Source organism: Corylus avellana, chromosome 1 (assembly GCF_965113065.1).
Source record: "Corylus avellana chromosome 1, dhCorAvel1.hap1.2, whole genome shotgun sequence".
In the NCBI taxonomy this organism is placed as follows: Eukaryota; Viridiplantae; Streptophyta; class Magnoliopsida; order Fagales; family Betulaceae; genus Corylus; species Corylus avellana.
In genome coordinates this window covers 10,448,119-10,473,035 of record NC_142490.1, presented here as the reverse complement: position 1 = coordinate 10,473,035, position 24,917 = coordinate 10,448,119, and the positions used below count along the sequence as shown (strand labels likewise).

General features: G+C 34.5%; 1 protein-coding gene across 2 annotated transcripts; it reads left to right on the top strand.

Moving 5' to 3' along the window:
• The first annotated feature begins 453 nt into the window (after positions 1 to 453).
• LOC132169060 (uncharacterized) lies at positions 454 to 23,023 on the top strand. Of its 2 annotated transcripts, XM_059580150.2 has the most exons (11): positions 454 to 1,309; positions 1,401 to 1,550; positions 3,793 to 3,942; positions 7,371 to 7,448; positions 10,206 to 10,277; positions 11,361 to 11,414; positions 11,528 to 11,623; positions 12,034 to 12,315; positions 14,324 to 14,512; positions 14,608 to 14,951; positions 22,295 to 23,023. In XM_059580150.2, exons 1-11 carry the CDS (start codon positions 721 to 723, stop codon positions 22,904 to 22,906), a joined length of 2,616 nt encoding a protein of 871 aa, XP_059436133.2. In that variant the 5' UTR covers positions 454 to 720; the 3' UTR covers positions 22,907 to 23,023. The 2 variants fall into 2 exon arrangements, with proteins under 2 accessions (XP_059436133.2, XP_088373134.1); XM_088517008.1 differs by lacking the exon at positions 11,361 to 11,414.
• Positions 23,024 to 24,917: the final 1,894 nt, after the last annotated feature.

Genomic DNA, 24,917 nt, shown 5'->3' with positions numbered 1-24,917 from the left:
AACTATGACAGGATTTTTTTGTAAGAACTAAATTTTTATTTTTCCTGTAATCATCAGGGACCTAAATGATTAAGAACTACTACACCAAAAAAAAAAAAAAAAAAAAGTAAATAAATAAACAAAAAGAACTGTAAATTAGTTAAAGAAATAATTAGCCACCCCTTTATTAATTTGCTTTATTATCCTTTTTTCTGCTTTCTCCTTTAAAGAATTCGTATCTCTTTTTAAAGTCATGAGATTGGAATTCTTTTGTTCAAAAAGAGAAGAGTAATTAAATTATGTTGTAAAAAAAGATGCGGAAAATTCATCTTCAATACTCATCATGTGGAACATACTTTGCTTGAGTCCCAAGTCTTGTGGAATGATCCATTCTAGACTTGTCGGTTGTCACGACTCATCATTTATATAACCTATTTCAGCTGAGTAGTGCATTATAGCTGTAGAAATTCAATCCTCTGTAGCAATAGCTGGTGTACTCCAATAAACCTAATTAGTTCATACATTTTTCCGAAAATATATTATCATAACCCAAATGTTGAATCAATTAGTTTCACTGTTCTTGATCTCGGTTTCTTTATTATGTTTTTGATTGGCTGGGGATAAAAGTGTGGCATTAATTAATAGCACAGGACTCCAGTTTCTAGTATTAATCCATACACTAATCCCAGTTCCACCAGCTGCTACACAAGCCTACTTATTTTGTCTTCCTTTTTCCTTGTAATGGCTGGTATAGAAGGGGAAGGAGAGAGAATGATCAAGAATAAGTTGTTTCACATGGCCATGAAAGGCGAATGGGATGAAGTTGTGAAGATATATAGAAGCAACAAAAGGGCTCACAAGGCCAAGATCACCAAGTCAGGAGACACCGCATTACACATAGCTGTCTCCGATGACAAAGAAGAGATAGTCGTAAAACTTGTAGATGCAATTTCCTCTCAAGAAGAAGGCAAAGAGGCTCTTAGAATTGACAAAGAAGAGAGAGTCGAAGAAAATATAGAAATAATTTCCAAAGGATCAGAAGGCATGGAGGCTCTTAAAGTGAAGAACGAGCAAGGGAATACTGCTCTTCATGTTGCTGCATCAATGGGGAGTGTGGGAATGTGTCAATGCATTGCTGAAGTGGATAAATCATTGGTGGGTGTTCGTAATGAAGATGGCGAGACCCCATTTTTCTTGGCTGCGGTCCATGGTAAAAAAGAAGCCTTCCTTTGTCTTCTCAGTTTCTGTAGTCGCCCGGAAGGTCTTCTTTATTCCCGGAGGAATGATGGTGAGACTATTCTTCATGTTGCCATAGCTGGAGACTATTTTGGTGAGCACTATTTTTATATTTACATTATTCTTCTTAAATAAAAAAGAGTAATTCGATAAATGCTAAAACAGGCTTCATTTGGGTTTGACAGATTTGGCATTTCAAATAATACACTTGTTTGAGAACCTAGTAGACTCTGTCAATCAGCATGGCTTCACCCCTCTCCATGTACTAGCGGCCAAGCCTTCCGCTTTCAGAAGTGGTAGCCACTTTGGACGATGCCACACTATCATTTATCACTGTAAGTAAACTATTGTGTATATATATATATATATATGAACTTCATGGTTCCATTCTATTGTAGTTGCATGCTCTTATTTATTTTGCACAAAAGACCGCTTCTTACCCTACAAAAAAAAGCCCAATTAGTGATGTTTGAAATAATGAACATCACTAATTTGACATGTTTTACTGTTCAAACATCCATATTCATAAAATATGGACGTTTGAATAGTATTAGTACTATTTATGCATCACTATTCATACGTCCATATTTTATGAATATAAATGTTTAAACAGTAAATTACTATTCAAATGTTTCTAATTTTGGAAATATTGGTGTTCAAAGTTTACGTTTAAAACAACTATACACACCTGAAAACTTCAAAATTTTTCATCTTTCACCAACACATAAAATTAATTATTATAATTATTAAAAAAAAAAAAAGAGACTTGGTGGCTCGTGGGCCACCCCAGATGTCCTTGGGGTGGCCCGAAGGCAACCCCCCACCCCCAACTGGCAGCCACACCTCTCTCTCTCTCTCTCTCTCTCTCTCTCTCTATATATATATATATTGGGAAATTTTTTTTTATTTTTTTATATTTTTTTTAAAGAGTAGGGACATTTAAATGGTGCAAAGTGTCACATTTCAAAAAAATTACATGCACACTATTGCCACGTCCCCTTCCCAAAGGGGACGTTTTTGCAAAAAATGTCACCTTGTAGGGACATTTGCATTGTTCAAACGTCCCTAATTTTTATTCTAGTCATTATAATTAAGGACATTTGCAAAATGTCACTATTCGAAGGTCCCTAATTAAATAGAGACATTTTTTGAGCTTAAAATGTCATGTTCCACATGTCACTATTTTGCCAATTTTTGTAGTGTTAACGCGCTTTGATTCTCTCTTACTTGAATTTTTTATTTTTTTGGATGAATACTTAATGGAAATTTGGATATGCTTAATATCCAAATTTTTTAGTGTACATAAATATTAAAAACACTTGAACTTGAGCTTTAGGATAATCTTTCTCGTTAAATCTAAAACAAGAACATTATTTCTTATCTTTTTATTCTCTAACAAATGATTTGGATTCTTTCTTGAAGCTAGTGTTCCCACAATGCTACATGCGATTACCCAATGTATTGAGGTTATTTTGACTGATGATAGGTCTCATTCTTTGATATATCAAAGTAACCTATACTTTATATCTTAGTTCACGAACTCCTCAAGATTTAGAGTAAATGCTACAAGTTGTCGTGCACATACATCATTTGTTATTCCAGTATAAAGGCTCATGTTGTCCTGTTCGGTGTATAGTATAACTCTGCCAGTACCCCAACATATTAACCTGAAGTCTACCTGCTTCTTAAGACCAAGACAAGTCATTTGAGGTTTAATATATTATAGTTTAGATGAAGTTCCCAGTTCCATTTATGATTATGAAAAATAATAGGTTTTATAAGTTGTAAGGACCTTTGAGTATGATCTTTTGGAATAATGATATAAGAAGGATTAGAGTTCTCCTAAAGTCATCTCAAATGTGATGTGACATTTAAAATCACCAATAGATTAAAATTCAATAATGATCATCTCAAATTGAATGGTAATTTTAGATACCATATCATATTTGAGATGACTCTAGGAGGACTCTCTAGTCCTCCTTATATCATTACTCAATCTTTTGTGATACCCACACTATCACTCAAATACAATGCATATTAGAGATCTCACATGCATATAATTGGACAATACACAATCACACATATATGTCATGCAAGAATATAAGTGTATATGTCTATTGTTCTGTAATAATAATCAAAACATTATCTAATCAATTAGAGTTTTGGACACCATTTCCAACAAACTCCCACTTGTCCTTAATTCCAAATGGACACTTATTTGCTATCTTAATTCACAGAGTGAAACACCCATATATAATCTCACTTCGTCCAGCATCTTGTGACCAAGATATGACAAAACTTAGTCATTTCAGAATCATGCCATACTTTATCTCCTTGAGAGATTTTTCATGAGAGACATCTTCTCCTCTGAGAAAAAAATAAAATTTATGGAAGCTGGTACTAGTGTTCTTACACACATCGTATGAAAGCATGCCGTCCGTTATTATGCATGTAATATGTTTTTTTTAACAATTCCTTTGGTTTTATGATATTAAATTATTTTTTTTTATCATATAATTTAGATTCAGCGGTGTCTATCACGATTATATATTCTCATCCTTTGCTTTTATTTGGAAGGCATATTTGTTGATGAGCTCAAGGTGGTATCGAATTGTCAACCAATTGTATCTAGAAAGAATCCCAATGACAAAAAGGATCCGTGCTATCCGGAGAACTACAAGACATGCGCCAACTTCTTCGGATTGGTACGGAAAGCGATTCCAGTTGGTACGTGAATTATGAACTTGTATTTTAATTTTAACGAGTAAAATATCTTACAATTAATAAGGCAATAACATGCATATTATGGCAGATTTGATCCATGAGATGCTCAGAATGATTTCTGTATTGGTCATTTTAGCAATTTCATAGAGCCACTTTTTCATATATATATATATATATATATATATATATTCATGGTTTTGAAAATATGAAATTTTTGGATCAGGATCCCCTGGAATTAAGAATTTCAGGATTTTGGAATTAGAGATGCGGCCATCTATTTTAATCTAATGACTTCTGGCATGCTATGTGTCCCACTTATAATAAAATAATATTTAAATTTTAAAAAGAAAATTAACAGAAATAATAAAAAATAAATAAAAACTTTGAGGTGGCCGGCCACCCCATATGACAAAAATGGGGTGGCTGGTTGGAGGCGGCCAAAGTCACCCCCATGGATCCACCCCCAAGGGCCAAACCCAAAATAAAAGAAAATTTGGGTTTGGCCCTTAGGGGTGGCCGATCCACCCCTAAGGGCCGCCACCCCCAACCGACCTTTGGGGCGGCCGAAGCCACTCCCATGGCAAAAATGGGGTGGCTGGCCACCCCAAAGTATTTTTATTTTATATTTTATTATTTATTTTATATTTTCTTTTTAAAATTTAAATATTATTTTATTATAAGTGGGACACGTGGCATGACAGTAGCCATTATATTAAAATGGATGGCTTAGATCCTTAATTCCAAAATTTGGAATTCCCCTAAGAATTCCAGGGAACTTGATCCGAAATTTTTAATATCATGTCGATGGGCTAAAAGTTAATTCAAGAAATTACAAGCAACTTAAGACATTATTAAGGAAAACAAACTGTAAGATTGATTGATACATACTAACAATTGAGGCTCCGTTTGTTTCGACATAAAATGTTTTTTATCGAAGAAAATCATTTTGTAAGAAAATGTTTTTGTTGAAAACATTTTTCCAGCATTTGGTGCATACCAAAATCACAAATATTTTTTATATTTTCATTTATTCATATTAACTTATAAAAATCATTTTTATTTACAACATAAAAATATTAAACAAAAAAAGATCTAACATAAAATTTAGAGTTCTGGTGAAATTTCAACAGTGGTCCTAGTCCCACTAGTGGCGGATCTAGAAATTGACTATAGTAGGGACAACATTAAAATAATAAAATTATATTTAAAATTTTTATTTATTGTATTTATATAATAAATAAAAAAAATATGATGCATACAATTTAAAATAAAAATACTTTATAAAATAACATATGTCTTTTTAATGTAAAATATTTATCTTTTATGAAGTCTATATGATCCATCATTTATTAGATGCATATTCCTTAAATCTTGCCTTTTTTTTTTTTTTTTGGTCCACCTAAATTTAATTATTACCCTTCAAAAACTCAACCCCGCAAGATAAATGGTAGAAAATGGCACTAGAAGTAGCTAACTGATTTGTTGGCCAACGTTGATATATATATGTTTATAGATAAAACTACTGTTTTGTTACTAGACAATGAAAATTCTAGGGACGTACTAAACTATGAGCCATTTTAAGATTGATTGGAAAATATAACTTTTGTCGGTAAAATTTTATTAGAAAGTTCTATCACTAAAAAATTATTTAGTTATTTGGTAACAAAATGAAAACAAAATGTTTTTTTAAGTGTTTTTTTGTTTTACTGTTACTAATGTTTAGTAACAAAATGAAAACAAAAATGCATTTAGAAGCAAAAATGACACACAAAAAAAAGATGTAATATTTTTTTTATTTCACTTATAGCAACCTAAAATGGTTAATGTGATTTTTTTTTAATAATAATAATAAAAATAATGGTAGTGTGAATTTAGCAATGTTAGACTACATGGAGAATAACTAAAAAATAAAAAACACTAAAAAAGAGAAGGTGATTGAAGCTTTCTGGCTGCCTGGATCAAGATCCTCTCCCATTGAAGGGGAAATTGGAGATTCTCCAATTATTCATCCTAGCCATCCAACTTTCATTAACAGCCCACATCATGCCACGTGCCCCACTCAATTTTAAATAATAAAATATTAATTAACTTTTAAAAAGAAAATTAAAATGAAAATAACCTAAAAAAAACTATGGGGTGGCTGGACCACCCCATTTTTGCCATAGGAGTGGCCAGCCACCCCATCTGAGCCAAGGGGGTGGCTTCGGCCACCCCAAGGGCCGGTTGGGGGTGGCCGAAGCCACCCCGATGGCTCAGGTTGGGTGGCCGGCCACCCCCAATGGCAAAAATGGGGTGGTTCGGCCACCCTATAGTTTTTTTTGGTTATTTTAATTTTTATTTTATTTTATTATTTTTTTAAAGTGAATTAATATTTTATTATTTAAAATTGAGCGGGACACATGGCGTAGTATAGACTATTTGATGAAAATTGGATGGCTAGGATGAATAATTGAAGAATCTTTAATTTCTCCTCTAATGGCAGGGGATTCAATCCCTATTTTCTTCATATGCAGCCACCTCACCTCCCCCCTATCTCTTATACACCAAGTAATTAATATTTTCACCTACTCAAGAGACTTTAGCAATTCCCTAGAAATCGGTCCTCTAGATACTTCTATGCCACAAACCAACACTCTTCAGATACTTCAAAGAGAGGCGTGGGAAGATAGGGGCGAGCCAAAAAGAAGAGGAATACACGAGGAAGAAAAGTGGTTGGAAGCCAAACAAATAAGTTTAGAAAAATTTTTAAATTATGTGGTAAGGGTTTTTAAATTTTAAAAAATGCAATTTTCTCTCCTTTGTCTGCCACTCACGGTCTGTCACGTCAGTTTAAAATTTTTTTTTGGTTCATTTGTTTGGCTCCCTAGTACTCCCCAAGAGGAAAGCCAAGAAGAAGAGGAAGACAGGGGCAAGCCAAGAGGAGGAAGACAGGAACGAGAAGGAAGAAAAGAAGTAGGGGCGAGGGCTTCAAAAATTAAAAAACTATCTTATAAATTTTTTTTTTCAAAATTTTTGTTGGGGCGGGCGCTCTTGCCCGCCCCTATGTATATTCACCATTGGGTCCGACGATTTGAGATTGAGAAGCTTAAACTCGAAAAATGGTTTACCATTTTAAAAAACAAAAAAACCATTTTACAAAAATTAAAGAACTTTTTTTAGTCAAACCGAAAATATTTTCAGTTGACTATTATTTTTTGTCACACATACCAAATATCAAAAAGTACAAAAAATATTTTTCAAAAATTATTTTATGTTGAAACAAACAGAGCGGAGCCTAAGTTTTCTTGCAGCTTCAAGCTGCATTTTTCAACTTAATGGTAAAAAAGATGTGCATACACAAAACCAAACGGACATAGTGCAAAGTTTTGTTGTTATTATTCATTTGCTATATATGTGGTGATGACCCAACTATTTTTTTTCTTAATTACCAGCACTCGGTTTGAAAGGAAAGAAAGGAGCTCAAAATCAAACAAATGCAGACCTTGAAAGACAAAAGCCGCGACATTCAGGTGAGTAATGCTTAATTAAGTGTTAATTAGCCACGTCAATCGAAATTATAATTGGAGTTTCTTAGAGTTATCTATATTAATTCTTCAATCTCACCTAGTATATACACAATTGATACGAGGTTTCATACACACATGCACTTTCAAAATCTACTACAACTTAACTTTCACCATCTGGATATCAAGGCATTTGAAGCAAAAGGTTTATCAATGAATACCATGCCATTGCAGGCTAATTTTTACTGAAAAAAGAAAATGTATGTCTGAATTGGATCCGGCTTGCATGTAGTAGTGAAAACTACTGTATGCATGTTGTAGCCCAAAACGACTGCACTTTGGGCAATAAAAAAATAGTTTTTTTTTTTTTTTTTTTGGCGAAGAAATACTATAAAATTCATTAAATATTAAAAAAATCAATAATTTAAAAATGGGGTGGTCGGCCACCCCTTGGCAACCGGCCACCTCTTTTTTTTTTTTTTTTTAATATTTTTAGATTTTTAATTATTATTTTTAATTTATAATTTTTAAGTTTTAATGAATTTTTTATTATTAGTTTTTTAAACCTAATTTTTGACAGTGGAAAACGGTACCGTTTAGAGGAAAATGGTACCGTTTTATTTCACTATGCAAGCCAGATTTGTCTGAATAAATTTTATAGATGTTGATTTTGCAAAAAAGGGAGAAAAACTTAACATGTTGTAAGCCAATTTTTTGAACGGATGAAATTGTCAAACCAGAGGTTGTAATACCCTCGCCCTATACATGGGAAGATGAGTTGTGAAAATAAAGTAGTGGTGGTTTATAAAGAGGCACTCTTAACGATTCATAAAAAAGCGTGAGTTACGTCTGTGCTATCAACTCAAAAGGGCTATTAATTTGAAGATTTTATAAAGCCTGATTTTACATAGTAATTAAGTAATTAAATATAGGCCTTAGCGCACCCATGAGTATCTTTCTATAAACCATGCAGTCTATGCATACAACTGCTCTTCCTTATATGGAACAGGGGTATACAGAAGTCCTAGTGACATGATTTAGTCTTTATTCACTGAGGTTAGCCTGATGTGAACCAGTGAGAAGTTTTGAAACTTTGTTATTTAGCATTGACAAATTTCCTCTTCTTCAATGAAAACATGAATGCCTAATGAGTGTACATGTACAACCTCAATAAAAAACACAATGCATTAACCGAAGTAGAGCCACTAACCAAAAATCAAAATGCATATTTATGGTAGAAAGATCAATTCAGATTAACTAGGGTTATTATTATTATTATTATTATTATGTGCTTCATTCTTGTGGCCGTTCTCCTCCCTAGGAGTAGGCTTTCTTTGGGGTTTGCCCCAGCGCCAATATTGTCATTTTTTTTTTCTCAATAAAATCTTACTTATATAAGGGGAAAAAAAAAAAAGAATTGTGTTTACCAATATAATTTTATCTTACACTGTTTTATGTTCCATAATTTTGTGGGGAACCATCTATAATGCCATGTATGCATCAAGTTTTCTCTCAAGAACAAAAAAAAAAAAAACAAGAAAAAAAGAGTGCATTAGGGATAGGATCAGCATAAATAGTGACACAAATTAGCTTTGGGAATCTACCATATATTGGGGTGGCCATGACCCACGAGTAATGTTCAGGCAGTTTTTAGTCGGAACAAGTTACATCGAGCTCATTTGGGTTTGCGATTCTTTTCTATTCTACTCTATCTGAATTTAAAATTGTGAATATCGAAGAGAAAAAATAGTTAAAATTATATTTAAGTTACTTGTAGAATATAAAATATAATAAAATATATATATATATATATATATATATATTACAAAAAAAATAAATAAATAATAATTTGGGGTGGTTTTGAACCACTCCTAGGGGTGGTCGGGCCACCCCCAAGGTATCTAGGGGTGGCCGAGTTACCTTAGGGAGTGGATCGGCCACCCTTAATAGTGGTTTTGGAGTGGCTTGGGACCCCAAAAACAAGCGGGGGTGGCTGATCCACCCCTGGAAAACCACTCAGGGGTGGATTGGCCACCCCCGACACGGATGGGGGGTGGTCGAGCCACCCTAGTGGCTGCGAGCCACCCCTAAAAAGTACTTGGGGTACGTGGTCAATCCACTCTCTAGGGCATTAGGAGCATGTCATTATGTAATATCATTTTTTAGACTTCCTTTGTTTGTATAACATTACTATTTTGATAATATCGTTTATATTCAGTCTTTCATGGATTATTAATGAAAGCCCCTACCATCAGGTTTATCCTGATAACACATTTTTTGCAGCCTCCAATTATTATGTGATACATCATCAATTTAAGAAAAATGCAAAAAATAAAAGTGAAAACAATCACACCAAAGAAAAAAAAAACTATAGCCATGCAGACCCACGTGTCTGGCCGGCGATGAATGCCTCAAAACTTGCCAGCCGTGACCCGCCTCAAAACCCGTTTCTAATGCATCAAAACATATTTCTAATGTCTCAAAACCTATTTCTAATGCATCAAAACTTGTTTTTAATGCCTCAAAACTCATTTTTAGATTCAAAAGTAACACCTAGAGATGAAATGTTAACCCTTTAGAGATTTTATCACCCTAAAATCTAGTGTATTATTATCCAAACTTATTTTTGTGCACTTTTTTTGTTTTTACTTATATGTCGGTTATTAATTAATGGCTGTGAAATGGGTGTTATCAGGATTGTCTTGACAAAAGGTTTTCTCATTATTAATTCTTGATTCGTTTTTATATGTGCATTGACCGAAGATTACCAGCCACCAAAAGCGGAGACATCAACGGAATCAACAAATAACAAAAACAGTGGAGTGTTTAAAGATGGTAAGTGAATGAATTTGTTCCTTTTTTTTTTCTTTCTTTATCTACTAATTAAAAATATTAAAATTAAAGATATCAACCAATGACAAGAACACCCTATCATGGCAGATTTACGCCTGGACATGAGAATTATGTATGCATCGTTCCAATTCATTTTAGGATCCCTTAATCATATTCTTGGTTTTAGATATGTGAAATTTGTCATGTGGTGTTGAAGAAATCACACCCATTTGGTTGGGCGTAAAATGATTTTTGAAAAATATTTTTTTTTGTATATTTTAGTGTTTGGTGTGATGGAAAATAATAGTCAATAGAAAACAACCAAAAAAAAAACTTATTTAAATTTCATAAAATGGTTTTCCCTTTTTTGAAATTGTAAATCATTTTCTGATTTTGAACTTCTCATTTTTAAACTACTAAGACTTTCACGGGACACAGCTAAGACTTTTTTGGGATACCGCTGGGACCTCGTTGGGACCCACACAGAACATTGCTTGAACCTCGTCAGGACACTGCTGAGACTTGGCTAGGACACTACTTGGCCTCCATTGGGACCCCACGGTGACATTGTTAGGACTTTGTCGGGACATCATTGATGTTCGGCCTAGGCCGAGACATGTATTTGTCAATTTTTATGGTGGGTCCTGGCAATGGCTTGACAATATCCTTGCGGTGTCCTAGTGCACCACTGTCGGATCTCAAATTTTTAGATTATCTTTTTTATTAAAACAAAAATTTATACTAATATTTTTATGTTACGAAGAAATATTGATTTTTATAGATTAATATGATTGAATGAAAATATAATAAATATTTGTGATTTTCCATATGCATCCCAAAAAATGTTTTCGACAAAAAAAATGTTTTAATTTCTAAGAAAATATATGCGCCCAAAAAAATATTTTCCAATGAAAACCATTTTATACTGAAACAAATGGAGCATAAGACATTATTAAGGAAAACAAAGAGCAATTGTTGAATTGATACTTTTACTTTCACGTTCAAATGTAATGCTTGATTTTGCTTGCTGTTTTCAAGATGCATTTTACAGCTAAATAGTACAAATAATTTTTTGGTAATTACCAGTCACAACCATTGGAGAGAATGGAGCTCAAACAATTCCAGTTGAAAGAGATGAAGGTGAGCTCCATCAACATGCAAGAATTTGAGAGAAACCCCACATTAATAATTTTTTAGATGAAGGTGAGCTCCATCAACATTCTGAAACTTGTTGTTCTGTGTCGTACATGCAGGAGCTTGGAGGGATCACTTATTCCCACCTAATTACGTCACCTGTTTTGAATTTGTCAAGCTTGCATGCAAGGCACTCCTGGTCGTTCTTGGACAAGGTATATAACCAAGTATTCTTGACATTACTTGTAACTGTTATTGACATTACTTTGTAATCGTTTTTATGACCGACAAGCTAACAAAAAAAATTAAATGGATTAGCAAGTATAAGAGCTATATACAATGACAAAAACTGATTACAAATATTTAATCACTAATTTTTTCAAGTTGCTAACATGTATGCTGGCATTGACAAATATGGAACATGATCCTCTGGATATTAGAGGGATTATTTTTGTCTCTTCACTTTTTGAAGAGACAAAAATACCCTTTCAATATAATTAATTGACCGAATATTATTGAGTTCAAATGAAATGGAGAAGATTCTAATCGACAAATATATATACTTGCGTACAATATGCATTAATTTGTTTCTTAGTTATCGTACTTTGTATATTATGTTAAAAAGGATCTACCAAGATAAGAAGGATACAGGATAAGAAAGAGAAGCACACGTGGTCCGTTCAGATCATGAACGAACTTCTTCAACGTGTTTCCTCGTATGAAGATCATGTTAACACTGGGACGACCCCTGCGCCAGAAGTGACATCGCCAACAGAGGGCGAGACACGGCCTTATACTATTGCTGAAGGCAGCGTCACCAACAGCCCCACTTTCTGGAAAGAGCAGGAGCCAAATACACAGAAAGACAAGAGCAAGGAAAGTGAGGGTGAAGATAAGACTGGAGAAGGTAAATACCCTCTATAACCTTTTTAGTCCTTTCTGATTAGCTTACAAAACTCCCAAGAGACTTTTAAGAGGGTGGGAGTTTGTGTTTTAAAATTTTTAATGTAAAATTAAGGTTAAATATGAAATTTTATAAAAGTTTCAGGGATATAAAGGTTATTTCATCAATTTTAATGTTCGTTTAACGCCAAACCCTAATGGAATGGATAGATTACATCAAATTAAAAGCTCGAGAGGTGAAATTGAGATTTTTTGAACTTTAGAGACTCCAATAGACTATCTTTCCTACACAAGTTCAAAGAAGAAAAACTTTGAGTCCTAAGTTAATAAAATTCATAAAATTATAGGGCTCTTTTAGTTAAGGAGCCCTTCGTATTAGTAGATGGATGTGTTGTGTGTTGGGCAAGACTTTACCTTCCTTCTTATATCTCCGTTTACCTGGCTGAGTGGACAAGTGGGCATGTACTTATTTGCTCCGTGTTGTCTTGTGGTTGGGTTGCTTGTGGTAGCCCTAAGAAAGTTGATTATTGACTTGGGCAAAAGAGTTGTCCCTACTCCGCTTTATCGCGGGTTGGTCGGCATTAAATGCCGAGCATGCTCCTTCTACGAGGGAGAATAGGATCCTCTTCAGTTTAAATAGACTGAAAAATATTCAATTAGTTATATTTGAGGGGTATTTTTGTATTTTCATTTTTTGATGGGACAAAAATACCTCTCCATTATAACTAATTGGATATTTTTTTGTTCATTTAAACTGGAGTGGATCCTAATCTCAACGAGGGAGGTAAGTGTTGTCATTAATTTGATGATCCCAACTCCCAAGTATCCTAGGGAGTGTTTGGCAAACCCCATCATCCCCTCGCTTGTTACTGTTTATGCAGAATTTCCAAAAAAAAAAAAAAATACTACAAAACAATTATTATTATTATTATTATTTTCCACTTTTTAGTACAAAAAAACTCAAAACTTTATACACATCAATCATTTTCAGCTGCAATGGGAAAAATGGGTGCAGCCGCTAGCATAGGTTGAAGAGCCTAGTTAATTGGGTAAACACTTATTTGTTAATCTGGAGATGAAACTCTTGACGCAGCCACTCTTCTGTTGAGCGATTGTAGCTCTTTCACATTTTGTGCGCGGTTGTATCTCTAGCATTGTTGCAATTTTCTCTAAATTTGCTTCGATCCTTTTTCTGAACATAATGAATCCTATGAATTTTCTATATGCGACTCCAAATGCGCATTTTGCCGGATTGAACTTCATCTTATACTTCCCTCAAGATGCTAAATGTTTCCTCCATATCAGACAGGTGACGTTGTACCTTGATGCTTTTAATAAACATGTCATCAACGTAGAATTCTCCATTTTTACGGATTTGGTGTTTGAACAATAGTTTTCACAAGCCTCGAATATGTTGCTCCAGCATTCTTTAATTCGAATGGCATGACCTTGTAGGAATATAACCCCTGATATGTGACAAAAGAAGTTTTCTCCTACTATGTCTTATGCTCAAATAATTTAATCTGTGAATAACAACTTATATTTACTACAAACTTTGAATGTCAACATAAATATCGATATAAAATCATTTGAAATTTAGGGCATAATTCCCAACATTTCAAGTGTTTTCTCTCTTTCTCTCTATATTTGTTTTGAGTTCTTTTAGAAAGAAAATACAGAAACAACATCAGTTAGTGCTAGTTTCAGTACAAGAGAAGTACAAATTTTTTATCTGCTACTTATATTTTTCTAATATATTTGATTTCATGACTTGTAATTGGAGTGGAAGTCATGACTCATGACTCCATAACAGATCACGAGTTAGAAAAAACATTAGACTAACCTCTTGAGATTTAACAAAACTAAACTTGATAGCTCATATTAGCATTAAAATTATTTAAATAAGTTTTACCTTAATTTTTGACAAGCAAAAGAGAAAACTTAGCAATGATAATTGCAATCTATTTAATGAAAGGCCAAACATTACTTTACCTGCACAATGTTGTTTGCAGGTATAAACAAACCCCCTGGAGAGGCAAAGAACGAGACTACCATATTAATTACAGCTAAAAGTGGTGTCACCAAAATTGCGAAGAGCATCCTGGAACATTTTCCGGTTGCCATACAGGACATGAATGCAGACAAGAAGAGTCTAATGTTGTTGACGGTGCAGAAAAGGCAACCACATGAACTTTTGAACGGTAAAGGAAAAACAAATTTGTTTGCTTTAATCGATGAATTGAATGTTGTAAACAGTTTAATCAAAGCCCATTACACATTGTGTCATTGGCTGCAGGGACGGGAAAAAACCATGAAATGAAAAAGAGGGAGACTCCCATATTAATTGCTGCTAAAAACGGAATCACTGAAATTGTGGAGAAAATCCTGGAACGTTTTCCGGTTGCCATACACGATAGGAATGCAGAGAAGAAGAATATAGTGTTGTTGGCGGTGGAGAACAGGCAACCGCATGTATATGAACTCTTGCTCAAAAGAAATATCTTAAAAGACACAGTGTTTCGAGTGGTAGACAACGAAGGAAACAGTGCCTTGCATCTGGCGGCAAAGCTTGGAGACTATAAGCCATGGCTAATTCCTGGTGCAGCATTGCAAATGCAGTGGGAAATCAAGTGGTACGAGGTATGATCCCAAATTTCATTTACTTAACCTTTTTTTCTTCTTCTGATTATTGATTTAATATTTTTTTTTAAAATAAAAAATTGTTAATTATTATTATTTTTTTTTCCATATGTCAAATATTTTTTTTAAAAATCATAAAAGTATAACCAAAACTAGAACATAATAATTCAATAATTTGTAGAATTTAAATATCTATGGACGCAATCCTTTTTGTATAACTAATATTCCGGCCATAAAAGCATGCCCAAATGCCAAATAAGCATTATGCTAGCTATAAATATGTCTCTCCTCAAAACCTGCATATAAGATTCTTACAAAATTTGTTAGAGCTCGAATTTCTTCATAATAATTTCACTATAAAATAACTTTTCTCGAATAACTATGCTCCAAATAACGACAATTGTAATTCCAAATTGCAATTGTCCAGACAAAGCTTTCTAATCCCTATTAATTAAAAATTATTCAAATATAATCCATTCCAATTACCCATGGAACCTTTAAACGCCAATATATATCCCATACAACTCTACCCTAACTCGAATTAGCCAAGCTCTCTTTTAGATTTCGTTTGTTTTGATGTAAAATATTTTCCGTCAGAAAATGTTTTCAGTGAAAAACACTTTATGGTGTTTGGCATGTATGGAAAATAAAAAATTATAAAAATGTCCCGACTAAGTTCCGATCAGGTTTCGGCTGTGTTCCAACCATTTCCCGGTGGGGTCCTGGCTAGGTCCTAGTTGGGTCCAAGGTAGGTCTCGTGCGGGTCTCAGTTGGGTCATAGTGGGGCCTTTGTTGGGTCCTGACGGGTCCCGGGTAGGGGCTCGGTGGGTCCCAGTAGGGTCTCAAGTAAGTCCCGACATGGTTTGAACTGGGTCTATTGATTTGAAAATAAGATGTTCAAACTCAAAAAATGGTTTATGGTTTTTAAAAATGGAAACCATTTTTTGAAAATTAAAGAAAAATGTTTCAGTCAAACGGAGAATATTTTCCGTTGACTATTATTTTACGTCGCACCAAACAACAAAAAATACGAAAAACATTTTCCATAAATTATGTTAGGTTGAAACAAACGGAGCCTTACTCAAAGGATTTGTCGAGGCATCTAAAAATGCCTAAACAAATTTTAATGAGTTTTTGCTTCGGTAAGTGAAAATAGTTTATTCTTTGTATGAGTTAGCATTGTCAAGAATCTTACCATTTTTCATTAATTCACATGTTCTTTTTCAAGAATTTCAAATCATGATCTCCACACAAATCATAAAATAAATGTCTTAATTTTAAACTATTAGAAAGGACACCATCAAAACCTTTTTTAAAAAAAAATAAAAAAAATTGTCGACCTAATTTCGTCATCTCATTCATGGAAAAATATCTGGAGTATTACACTCTAAACAACAAGAGCTTAACGCTCTAAATGGACAATATCTTTAATACATGGGGGTGTCTCCTCCATCCAAATATGCTCATTATGCCTCAGGATAGCATCCTTCGCAAGTCCATGAGCCGCTGCATTTCCTGTACGAAGCTATCTCTACCCTCCCATCTTCTGTATCCTGTAAGCACTATTTTGAAATCATCCACGATGTGGCCGTATGTGCACCAGTTAGGAGAGTGAGCATTGGTGGATTTGATAACTTGCAACGAATCCCCTTCTAAAATAGCATCCATCACTCCAATATCCCTGCCGAATTCCACTGCAAGTAACACTGCCATTGCCTCCCCTACCGCGGGTTCTTGGGTTTCCTGTTTAACTATGCTTAGGGCTGCAATCACCCCTCCTTCAGAATTTCGGATAATGACCCCACCCCCATCCTGTTCAAATATGTGTTAATGGCGACATCCCAATTGATTTTGTAAAAACCACCTAGAGGACAACACCACCTCACCATTCTTACTGTCTTGGCCTTGGGTTCACCTTTTCTCTAGTCTTCTTGGGCCTGTCCAAATTGTTTCAACAAATCCTCTGCATCATGCCCAAGATAATTTGGATGATGGAACAGTCCCCCGTGTACAACTGTATTTTGTCTGTTCCAAATACTTCGTGCTAGAATTGCAAACAAATCCATTTCCTCTTTATTGCACCTTTTGCTTATTACTTCCACAGCCTCCAAAAATTCAGATCGAGCACATTGAGCTTTTTGTATGGACTTATTACAAACTCCCCACACATCCCTTGAGGATGGACAATCCCACAATATATGTTTCACTGGTTCCACCTCTCCTGCACAAAAACAACAAGTGGCGTCTTGGATAACTCCACGTCTCTGTAGATTTTCTTTAGTTGGTAGGATGTTTTTGCAGGCGCGCCGCAACAAAACTTTGGATGGATTTGGAACCTTCAGACTCCAAATAGTTTTCCTTCCCCTGCCACATGAAATTTCCTGTCCTTTGCCAAGTAGTAAGTATTGCGACCAGAGAATTCCCCCAACGCTGTTGCTCATAGTTATAGTTTCTATGAATGGTTTAAACACAAAAGATGAAGGCTATTATATTATTCAACTTATGTGAATCTAATACAAGCATCCTATTATATAGGATTAGGGTAATACCATAAAGACTAAACTACCCCCAAAACCCTAATGACTCAAACCCTAACTCTTCTAGCACTCCCCCTTAAGTTGGAGCATATACATCATATGAATCCAGTTTGGAAGATATAAGCGAATGAAAAACAACTAGAAAAACATATTCTAACACTCCCCCTCAAGCTGGAACAACTTGGAATACACAATATAAATAACAAAATAACAACGCCGGTCGAAAACTCATCGGAAACTTGAACAACTAAGATTTGATCGGATCTTGCCGCAAAACACCAAGACTGGTCGGATATATCGATCAATAACAACTTGGGATTGGTTCTTGCCGCAAAACACCAAGGCCATTCGGATACATCGATCACCAACAACAACCAACAACTAACAATAATTATATTTCATATGATTAACCAACAAGTTTCGCCGGAAAACAGATACTGGAAAAACAAAAAAATTTCGCCGTAAACACGCCGGAACTTTTTTGGAGCTTCAAAACTGGTTGGAAACACACAAAACATGTTAGTAGTATCTAAAAACAGAAGAAAAACACTGAAAACAGAACAAAAAAGTCACTGGAAGCACGTCGAATCTTTCTCGGAGTATCGCCGAAGCTCGCCGAAGAAGACAGAAAACTCTAGCCACTACAAAATATGCCGGCCATCATACCCAGCAACAAGAACTCGCACCCCAACAGCAACTATAGTGCTGGTTTTTTTTTTTTCTTCCCGATGGCTGCTGCACCACGCCAGGCACCTTACACCAACCACTACAGACAATGCTGGCAACCACAGAACAGGCGAGCCAACATCACAAAACATAAAAAACAAACTAAATACTTTTTTTTTTTTTTCTCACTGGAAGAGATCCGGTCACCATAAACAAAAACAAAAAAAAAGTGCTCTAGAGAGCTAGCTCTAAGAAGGTATTGCCTGTGTGCGCATTAAGCCCATTTGGGCGGTGCTGCCAACTGAAAAAAAATATATATATATACAAATATAGCAGAAAAACACTGCTACAAAGGATTCAAACCCTAAGGCTATGATACCATGTTATAGTTTATATGAACGGTTTAAACACAAAAGGCGAAGGTTATTATATTATTCGGCTTATTCAACTTATGTTAACCTAATACAAGCATCCTATTATATAGGATTAGGGTAATGCCATAAAGACTAAACTACCCCTAAAACCCTAATGACTCAAACCCTAACTCTTCTAACACTCTCCATATCATCATGTCTCTTTGGCCATACTTACTCACAGGGATATTTAGAATTATCTCTGCCTCTTCCTCCCGAAAGATATCCCTTATGAGATTTTGATTCCAGCCACCTAAAATGGGATCCATAAGCGCTTGTATCCTTGCATCTCCCGAGCGTACCCTACATGGAGATTGAATAGCAAATGTCAAAGATATTGGCAGCCATTTGTCCCTCCACACTTGCACAGATTTCCCATCCCCTATCTGCCATAGCAACGCCTCTTGAAATAGGTCCAAGGCCGAAACAATCCTTCTCCATGCCAAAGACGGTCTACTCCCTACTTTTGCCTCCACCAAAGTTTCCTTTGGATAATATTTCGCTTTTATAATCGTGGCAGCCAAACTGCCTAGGTTCTATACCAATCTTTGAAACCCACGCCTCCCTGCACATTGGAGCACCCCATTTTATCCCAACTCATCTAGTGAATCATCTTTTCATTTTCCTTATATCCCCACCAGAAACATTGCATTATCCTATTTATCTCCTTATACAACTCCTTTGGCAAAAGAAAGATACTCATGGCATATGTTGGGATCGCTTAAATCACAACTTTTAGAAGTATCTCCTTCCTAGCTTGAGAAAGAAATTTTGGTTTCTAGTTGTGGACTTCAGACTTCAGACAAGGCTCTCGTTTTTAGGCCTGTCTAGACGGTTGCAGACGAGCTTGTAGATGAGGTTGTCTGATCAACATCAATTGTCAATAGGAAATAACTCCTAAAGACTACTTATGATATTGATTCTAAATCGTGAGAGAATTGTGTACTTAGATGTGAAATGTCGATTACTTTGATACATTTATGGATGTAATCTTTACTACGGTCAACATTCCCGATGTGTTGGGTAATCACATGTAGTATTGTGAGAAAGTTTTTCTCAAGAATCGAAGTCATTTTTCTTAAAAAAGATAAAGAAAATTTCCGTTGAGATAAAATATTTTATTTTATGAATTGGATTATTCTTAGTCTCTGGCTAGAACATTTTGGTTGGGCATTCAAAAATAATGTACATGTGATAATTAAGGCTTTCACAAGTACGAGAATAATCGGAAAGGAGCCCTGCATTGCTTTTATCTTTCTCCTCTCTCTTGTGCTAAGCCAATAAAGAAGCCGAAAGCTATTACAAGACTCACAATCTCTACAATTCTTTAGTATTTACTAATAACTAGTATTTTTGAGTTAACTCTCGAGAATAAGTGAAGTTTTAAAGAGCAAGAAAAGAGCCCACACTCACTTGATTATTTTTAGCCATTGATGAGAAAATCTGAAAGTCTCATAATCCTTGAGATCACACATTCTTCATTATAGAGCAATGAGCAAAATTTTGCCCAAAAGCCATTGAGTGCCTGATTTCTTGAAGTAAGTCATTTATGTTTTTACAGTTTAATTATAAGTAGCATAGTTCTTTACTCGTTCTTCGTAAAGTTTGATCTTAGCTTGAAATTATAATTTTTCGCTGTGCAATTATGTTTTTGCACTCATAGTTCCCAACACACTAATCGTGTGGGGCTAATTAGAAACTCCCGAATGCACTTTCAAACTGATGAAACAATGACTCTCTTAAGCAAGGTTCTCTGACAGCCTCTCGATACCTTGAATTTGTGCAACAATGTTTGGTCTAGGTTAAGTACAAATATACAGAGGTAGGACCGCACTAGGGCTTCAAAAAGCCCTAAGGATCGATCCTAGGCCTTAGGGTTCATGGCTCTTAAGGATTGATCCTTTGCGGCAGAGGATCCATCCTATGCAGAAAGGATCAATCCTCTCCTTTGGAGGATCCATCCTCCAGGTTAAAAACTGACTCGGAGGTCCTTCCAGCCTAGAAACTCAACCTGAAGCATCCAAACATGATTCCAACTAATCCTAAAGTCTAAAATACTCCATCTTTATTACTAGTGTTAATTTGGACCGGAGTGTTACGGAAAAGAAATAGATAGATGGTGAAGAAGACAACCAAGAAGCAAAAGATGGCCAAAAACCAAGTGGAATGTGCTTAGAGAGAGAGAGAGAATGTATGGGTGTTGCCATGAACAAGGCTACCATTAGTAGGGGAGAGTGATCAAGACCAACTCGATACATTTTGAAACCTAAGACGACAAGTTTAAGGCTCTTTCCTTATATTTAAATATTAATTAAATATATTAATATTATATTTGTCTTTAAAAATCATTTTTCTCATTTTAGAATGAAAAATTACAAATTAAGTTTTTATATTCAAGTTTTTCTAGCATCTCCTTTTCAATTATTAATTTGGCTAATTCATTTAGTCTTTCTTAATTAGGACATTGTTGAATATCTTAGATAAGTTTTTATCAACTTTAATTTCGAAAAATTCTTTTTGTACGTTGAATGTGTTCTTAACAAAATTCCATAAGCGATCCATCCATTTGTAAAAGGATAAAGTCTTTTTATATAATTTAATTTGAGAATTGGATCACTTTCTTCTATTTGTAAAATTTATTTTAAAGCATTTTGTTCTGAAAATAAATCTAAACCATTAATTAGTTTTTAATTTGGTCTTCCTTTACCTTATTTGAAGAATGGAACATTCATTTTCTTAGCATTTATTTTTTTCCCCCATTTTGAACGACATGTTATAGTAGATGAATGTTGTTTGTTTTGAGTATTTGTTTTCCCATTTTGAACGTGTAAAAGAGATGGATGCTTTTTCTCATCTTCTTAGCATTTAATCTAATATTCAAGAATGACTTTAATATTATTTGATTTCCTTATTTAAGGCTATCAATTTTTTTAAGCCTTGTTTCAAGAATAGAATGTTTGATTAAGTTTTAAAAAAATTAAATGATACTAATGCCTTCTCCAATTACTTTGTTTACCATAATTTAGGGCATTAATTAAAGAATATTGACGGTAGGTTTGTAATTTTTTTTTTTTTATGAAATAAATATTTTTTAGTAGTTACTAATATGGAGACATTAAATCGGGGTCGTCTCAGGGCCGGGGGGGCCTAATCCAGTACTTATTGGTTTCGCCAGCTTTGAGAGTGACATGGTAATATATATATTGTCCTTTGGATTCATCTTTATGTATAAAAAAATATATTTTCCACGGTAATATATTGTCCTTTGTCACTTAAATAAAAATAAAAAATAAAAAATAAAAATTGTATTATCAATATTGATCAATTAAAGAAGCTCTAAATTAAAATGAGTCATAAGTGTCATAATAATTCTGAATGAATCTTTTCATGAGATTGACGATCGAAAAGTCTCATTATAATTATTGTTTTCTGGCCTAGTTAACTTTATGTTGCTCATTCTTTTCTTTTGAATCCCTTTTTATCTTAAGCAACCATTTACATCTGATTAGTTTAGCTATGGGAGGATTAGAATGAACTCCCAAGCATCATTTTGCTCCATAAACTGCATATCATTCATCATAGCATGCATGCATCAACCCATATATTCTAATTCAAGAGTAGTTATTTCACATGTTTTCTCATCCAACCTAACCGTATTGCATCATTTGAGCCACATATTTTTTGTAAAATTTGCGATACTTTATACTCGATGATTGGCTTTTTGCAGTTCGTCAAGGACTCCATGCCCCTCCACTTCTTCACCCGCTACAATAAGGAGGGCAAGACCCCAAAACAAATATTCACCGAAACCCACAAGGACCTCATCGAAAAAGGCTGCGGATGGCTAGACAAAACCTCTGAATCATGCTCTGTCGTCGCTGCACTCATTGCCACCGTGGCCTTCGCCACATCATCCACAGTCCCTGGAGGAGTCAAGGAGGGGGAGGGCACTCCAACGCTCGAAAACCAGCCCGCATTCGACATCTTCGCCATCTCATCACTCGTTGCGCTCTGCTTCTCCGTCACCGCCGTGGTCATGTTCCTCGCCATCTTAACATCACGATACCAAGAGAGAGATTTTGGGAGGGACTTGCCGACAAAGCTCTTGGTAGGCTTGACGTCGCTGTTCGTTTCCATAGCGTCAATGCTCATCTCCTTCTGTGCGGGACATTTCTTTGTGCTAAAGGATAAGCTGCAATATGCAGCGTTTCCGTTGTATGCAGTGACGTGCTTGCCGGTCACGTTTTTTGCTGTGGCGCAGTTTCCGCTCTATTTTGATCTTATATGGGCTACATTCAAGAAGGTACCACAACGTAGCTACAAGGCGGTGCCTCTCTAAAGTGTTTATTCAATTTGTTTTTTTTTTTCTTTTGTTTTTTGTCCTGTGTTTTTGTGGGGTAACTGTGTTTGCGTTTAACGGAAAAGAAAAGTGTTGTTATATGAAATTATATACTAATGTTGGACTATAATTCTCTTGCTGGTTTTGTTTCTTGCGACCGTATGTGGTTAGTTTTAATTACTAATGAATGATGAGTTTTTGCTTAATTGTGTAACCTCTTGCTCTCAAAAGACATATACTCGTGGCCACAAACAATGAGGAAAAAGGAGATTAAATCAGAACATACCTCTTTTATGGGACAGAAATTTGCTACAAACTAATTTGTAGTTAATTTATACAAAACAATCGAATAAATTGACATATGCCCCATAACTATTAAAAAAACATGTGAGAAACACATTGTTCTTAGTACGCGCTCGATCGCAGGTGTGTGCTTGATCGCTTCTGGTATACGCTCGATCGCATGAACAGAACGCAAGCTGTCCGCAGAATTGAAACAGAACAAATATATATATATATATATATATATATAGAAAAATAAAAATTTTAGATTTTGGTAAAAAATAAAAATAGAATAGATTTAAAACTAAAATTTTAAAAATAACAAACTAACACTACAAAAAAAATGCAATTTTGTGACGTGTCAAACAGTTCCATTTTTTTGCCACGTCAACAAATTTTTTTTTGACGTGCCAAAAGTGGCACGTCAACATTTACTGACGTGTTGAATATAACACGTCAGGATTTACTGACGTGTCACTATCTGACACGTTAGTAAATTTAAATTCAATTTTATTTTAAAAGTTTTTATTTAAATAACATAATAATTTAATATTTACTGACATGTCAAAATTAGACACGTCAGTAAATATTGACGTGTTACTTTGACACGTCAATAAATATAATGTTTATACATATATAATATAAAATAAACATGATTTATAAAAACAAAATATATATGATAAAAGGAATTCCTGACGTGCCATATGTGGCACGTCAAGAATTCCTGACGTGCCAAATTTGGCACGTCAGGAATTCTTGACGTGCTAAATCTGGCACGTCAAGAATTTCTGACGTGCCACATATGGCACGTCAGGAATTCTTTTATCACTTTTTTTTTTCTTTATATATATATATATATATATATATATATATATATATATTCCTGACGTGCCTATGTGGCACGTCAGGATGTGCATTGGAAGGCCGGCATGGCCCATTGCATTTGCCTTCTATTTTATTTATTTATTTTTTTTATCTGGTTTATATATATATATACATAGATATATAATATAATATAATAAATTGCTGACGTGCTAATTTAGCACGTCAGTATTTTTATTTTTACTTTTAAAAAAAAAAAATACCAGGTATATATATATATATATATTTACTGACGTGTCAAAACTAGCACGTCAGAAATTTAGCACGTCAAAAAACAAAAAAGCGGGATTTTCAATTTAATTTTCCCTCTTCTTTCTCTCTTTTATTATTTATTATTTCTCCAGATCTACTTTTCTTATTTAATTCCAAATTTTTTTTTCTCTCTCTTAATCTCCCTCTTCTCTCTCAATCTCTCTGAATCTCCCTCTTCTCTCTCACTCTCTCTGCACGGCTGCTAGAAGAAAAGCAGATCAAGAAGAAAAAAAACACAAAAGGAGAAGAGAAGAGAAGCAAAAGAAAAAAAGAAAAAAAAAAAAGAAAAAAAAGAAGAAGAGAAGATCAGAAGATCAAAGAAGAGAAAAAAAAAAAAAAAAAAAAAAAAAAAAAAAAAGATCAGAAGATCGAAGAAGCAGAAGAAGAAAAAAAAAAAAAAAAGAGAAGAAAAGATCGCAGAAGAGAATAAGCCAAAAAAAAAAAGGAAAAAAAAAAAAGAGAAGAGAAGAGGATCGAAGAAGAGAGATTTTTTATTTGAAGAAGCTCTGATTTGGTTTATTTTGATCTGATTTGAGAGATTTTTGATTTTTTATTTAAAGAGAAGAAGATAGAAGAAGGAAGAAGGATAAAGTTT

What these genes read in the sequence shown, in the direction of transcription:
- LOC132169060 (XM_059580150.2), top strand. Translation starts at nt 721, where the DNA reads ATGGCTGGTATAGAAGGGGAAGGAGAGAGAATGATCAAGAATAAGTTG. An exon ending in TGAAGATAAGACTGGAGAAG is followed by an intron (nt 12,316 to 14,323) that starts GTAAATACCCTC and finishes TGTTGTTTGCAG; the next exon opens with GTATAAACAAACCCCCTGGA. An exon ending in GGGAAATCAAGTGGTACGAG is followed by an intron (nt 14,952 to 22,294) that starts GTATGATCCCAA and finishes GGCTTTTTGCAG; the next exon opens with TTCGTCAAGGACTCCATGCC.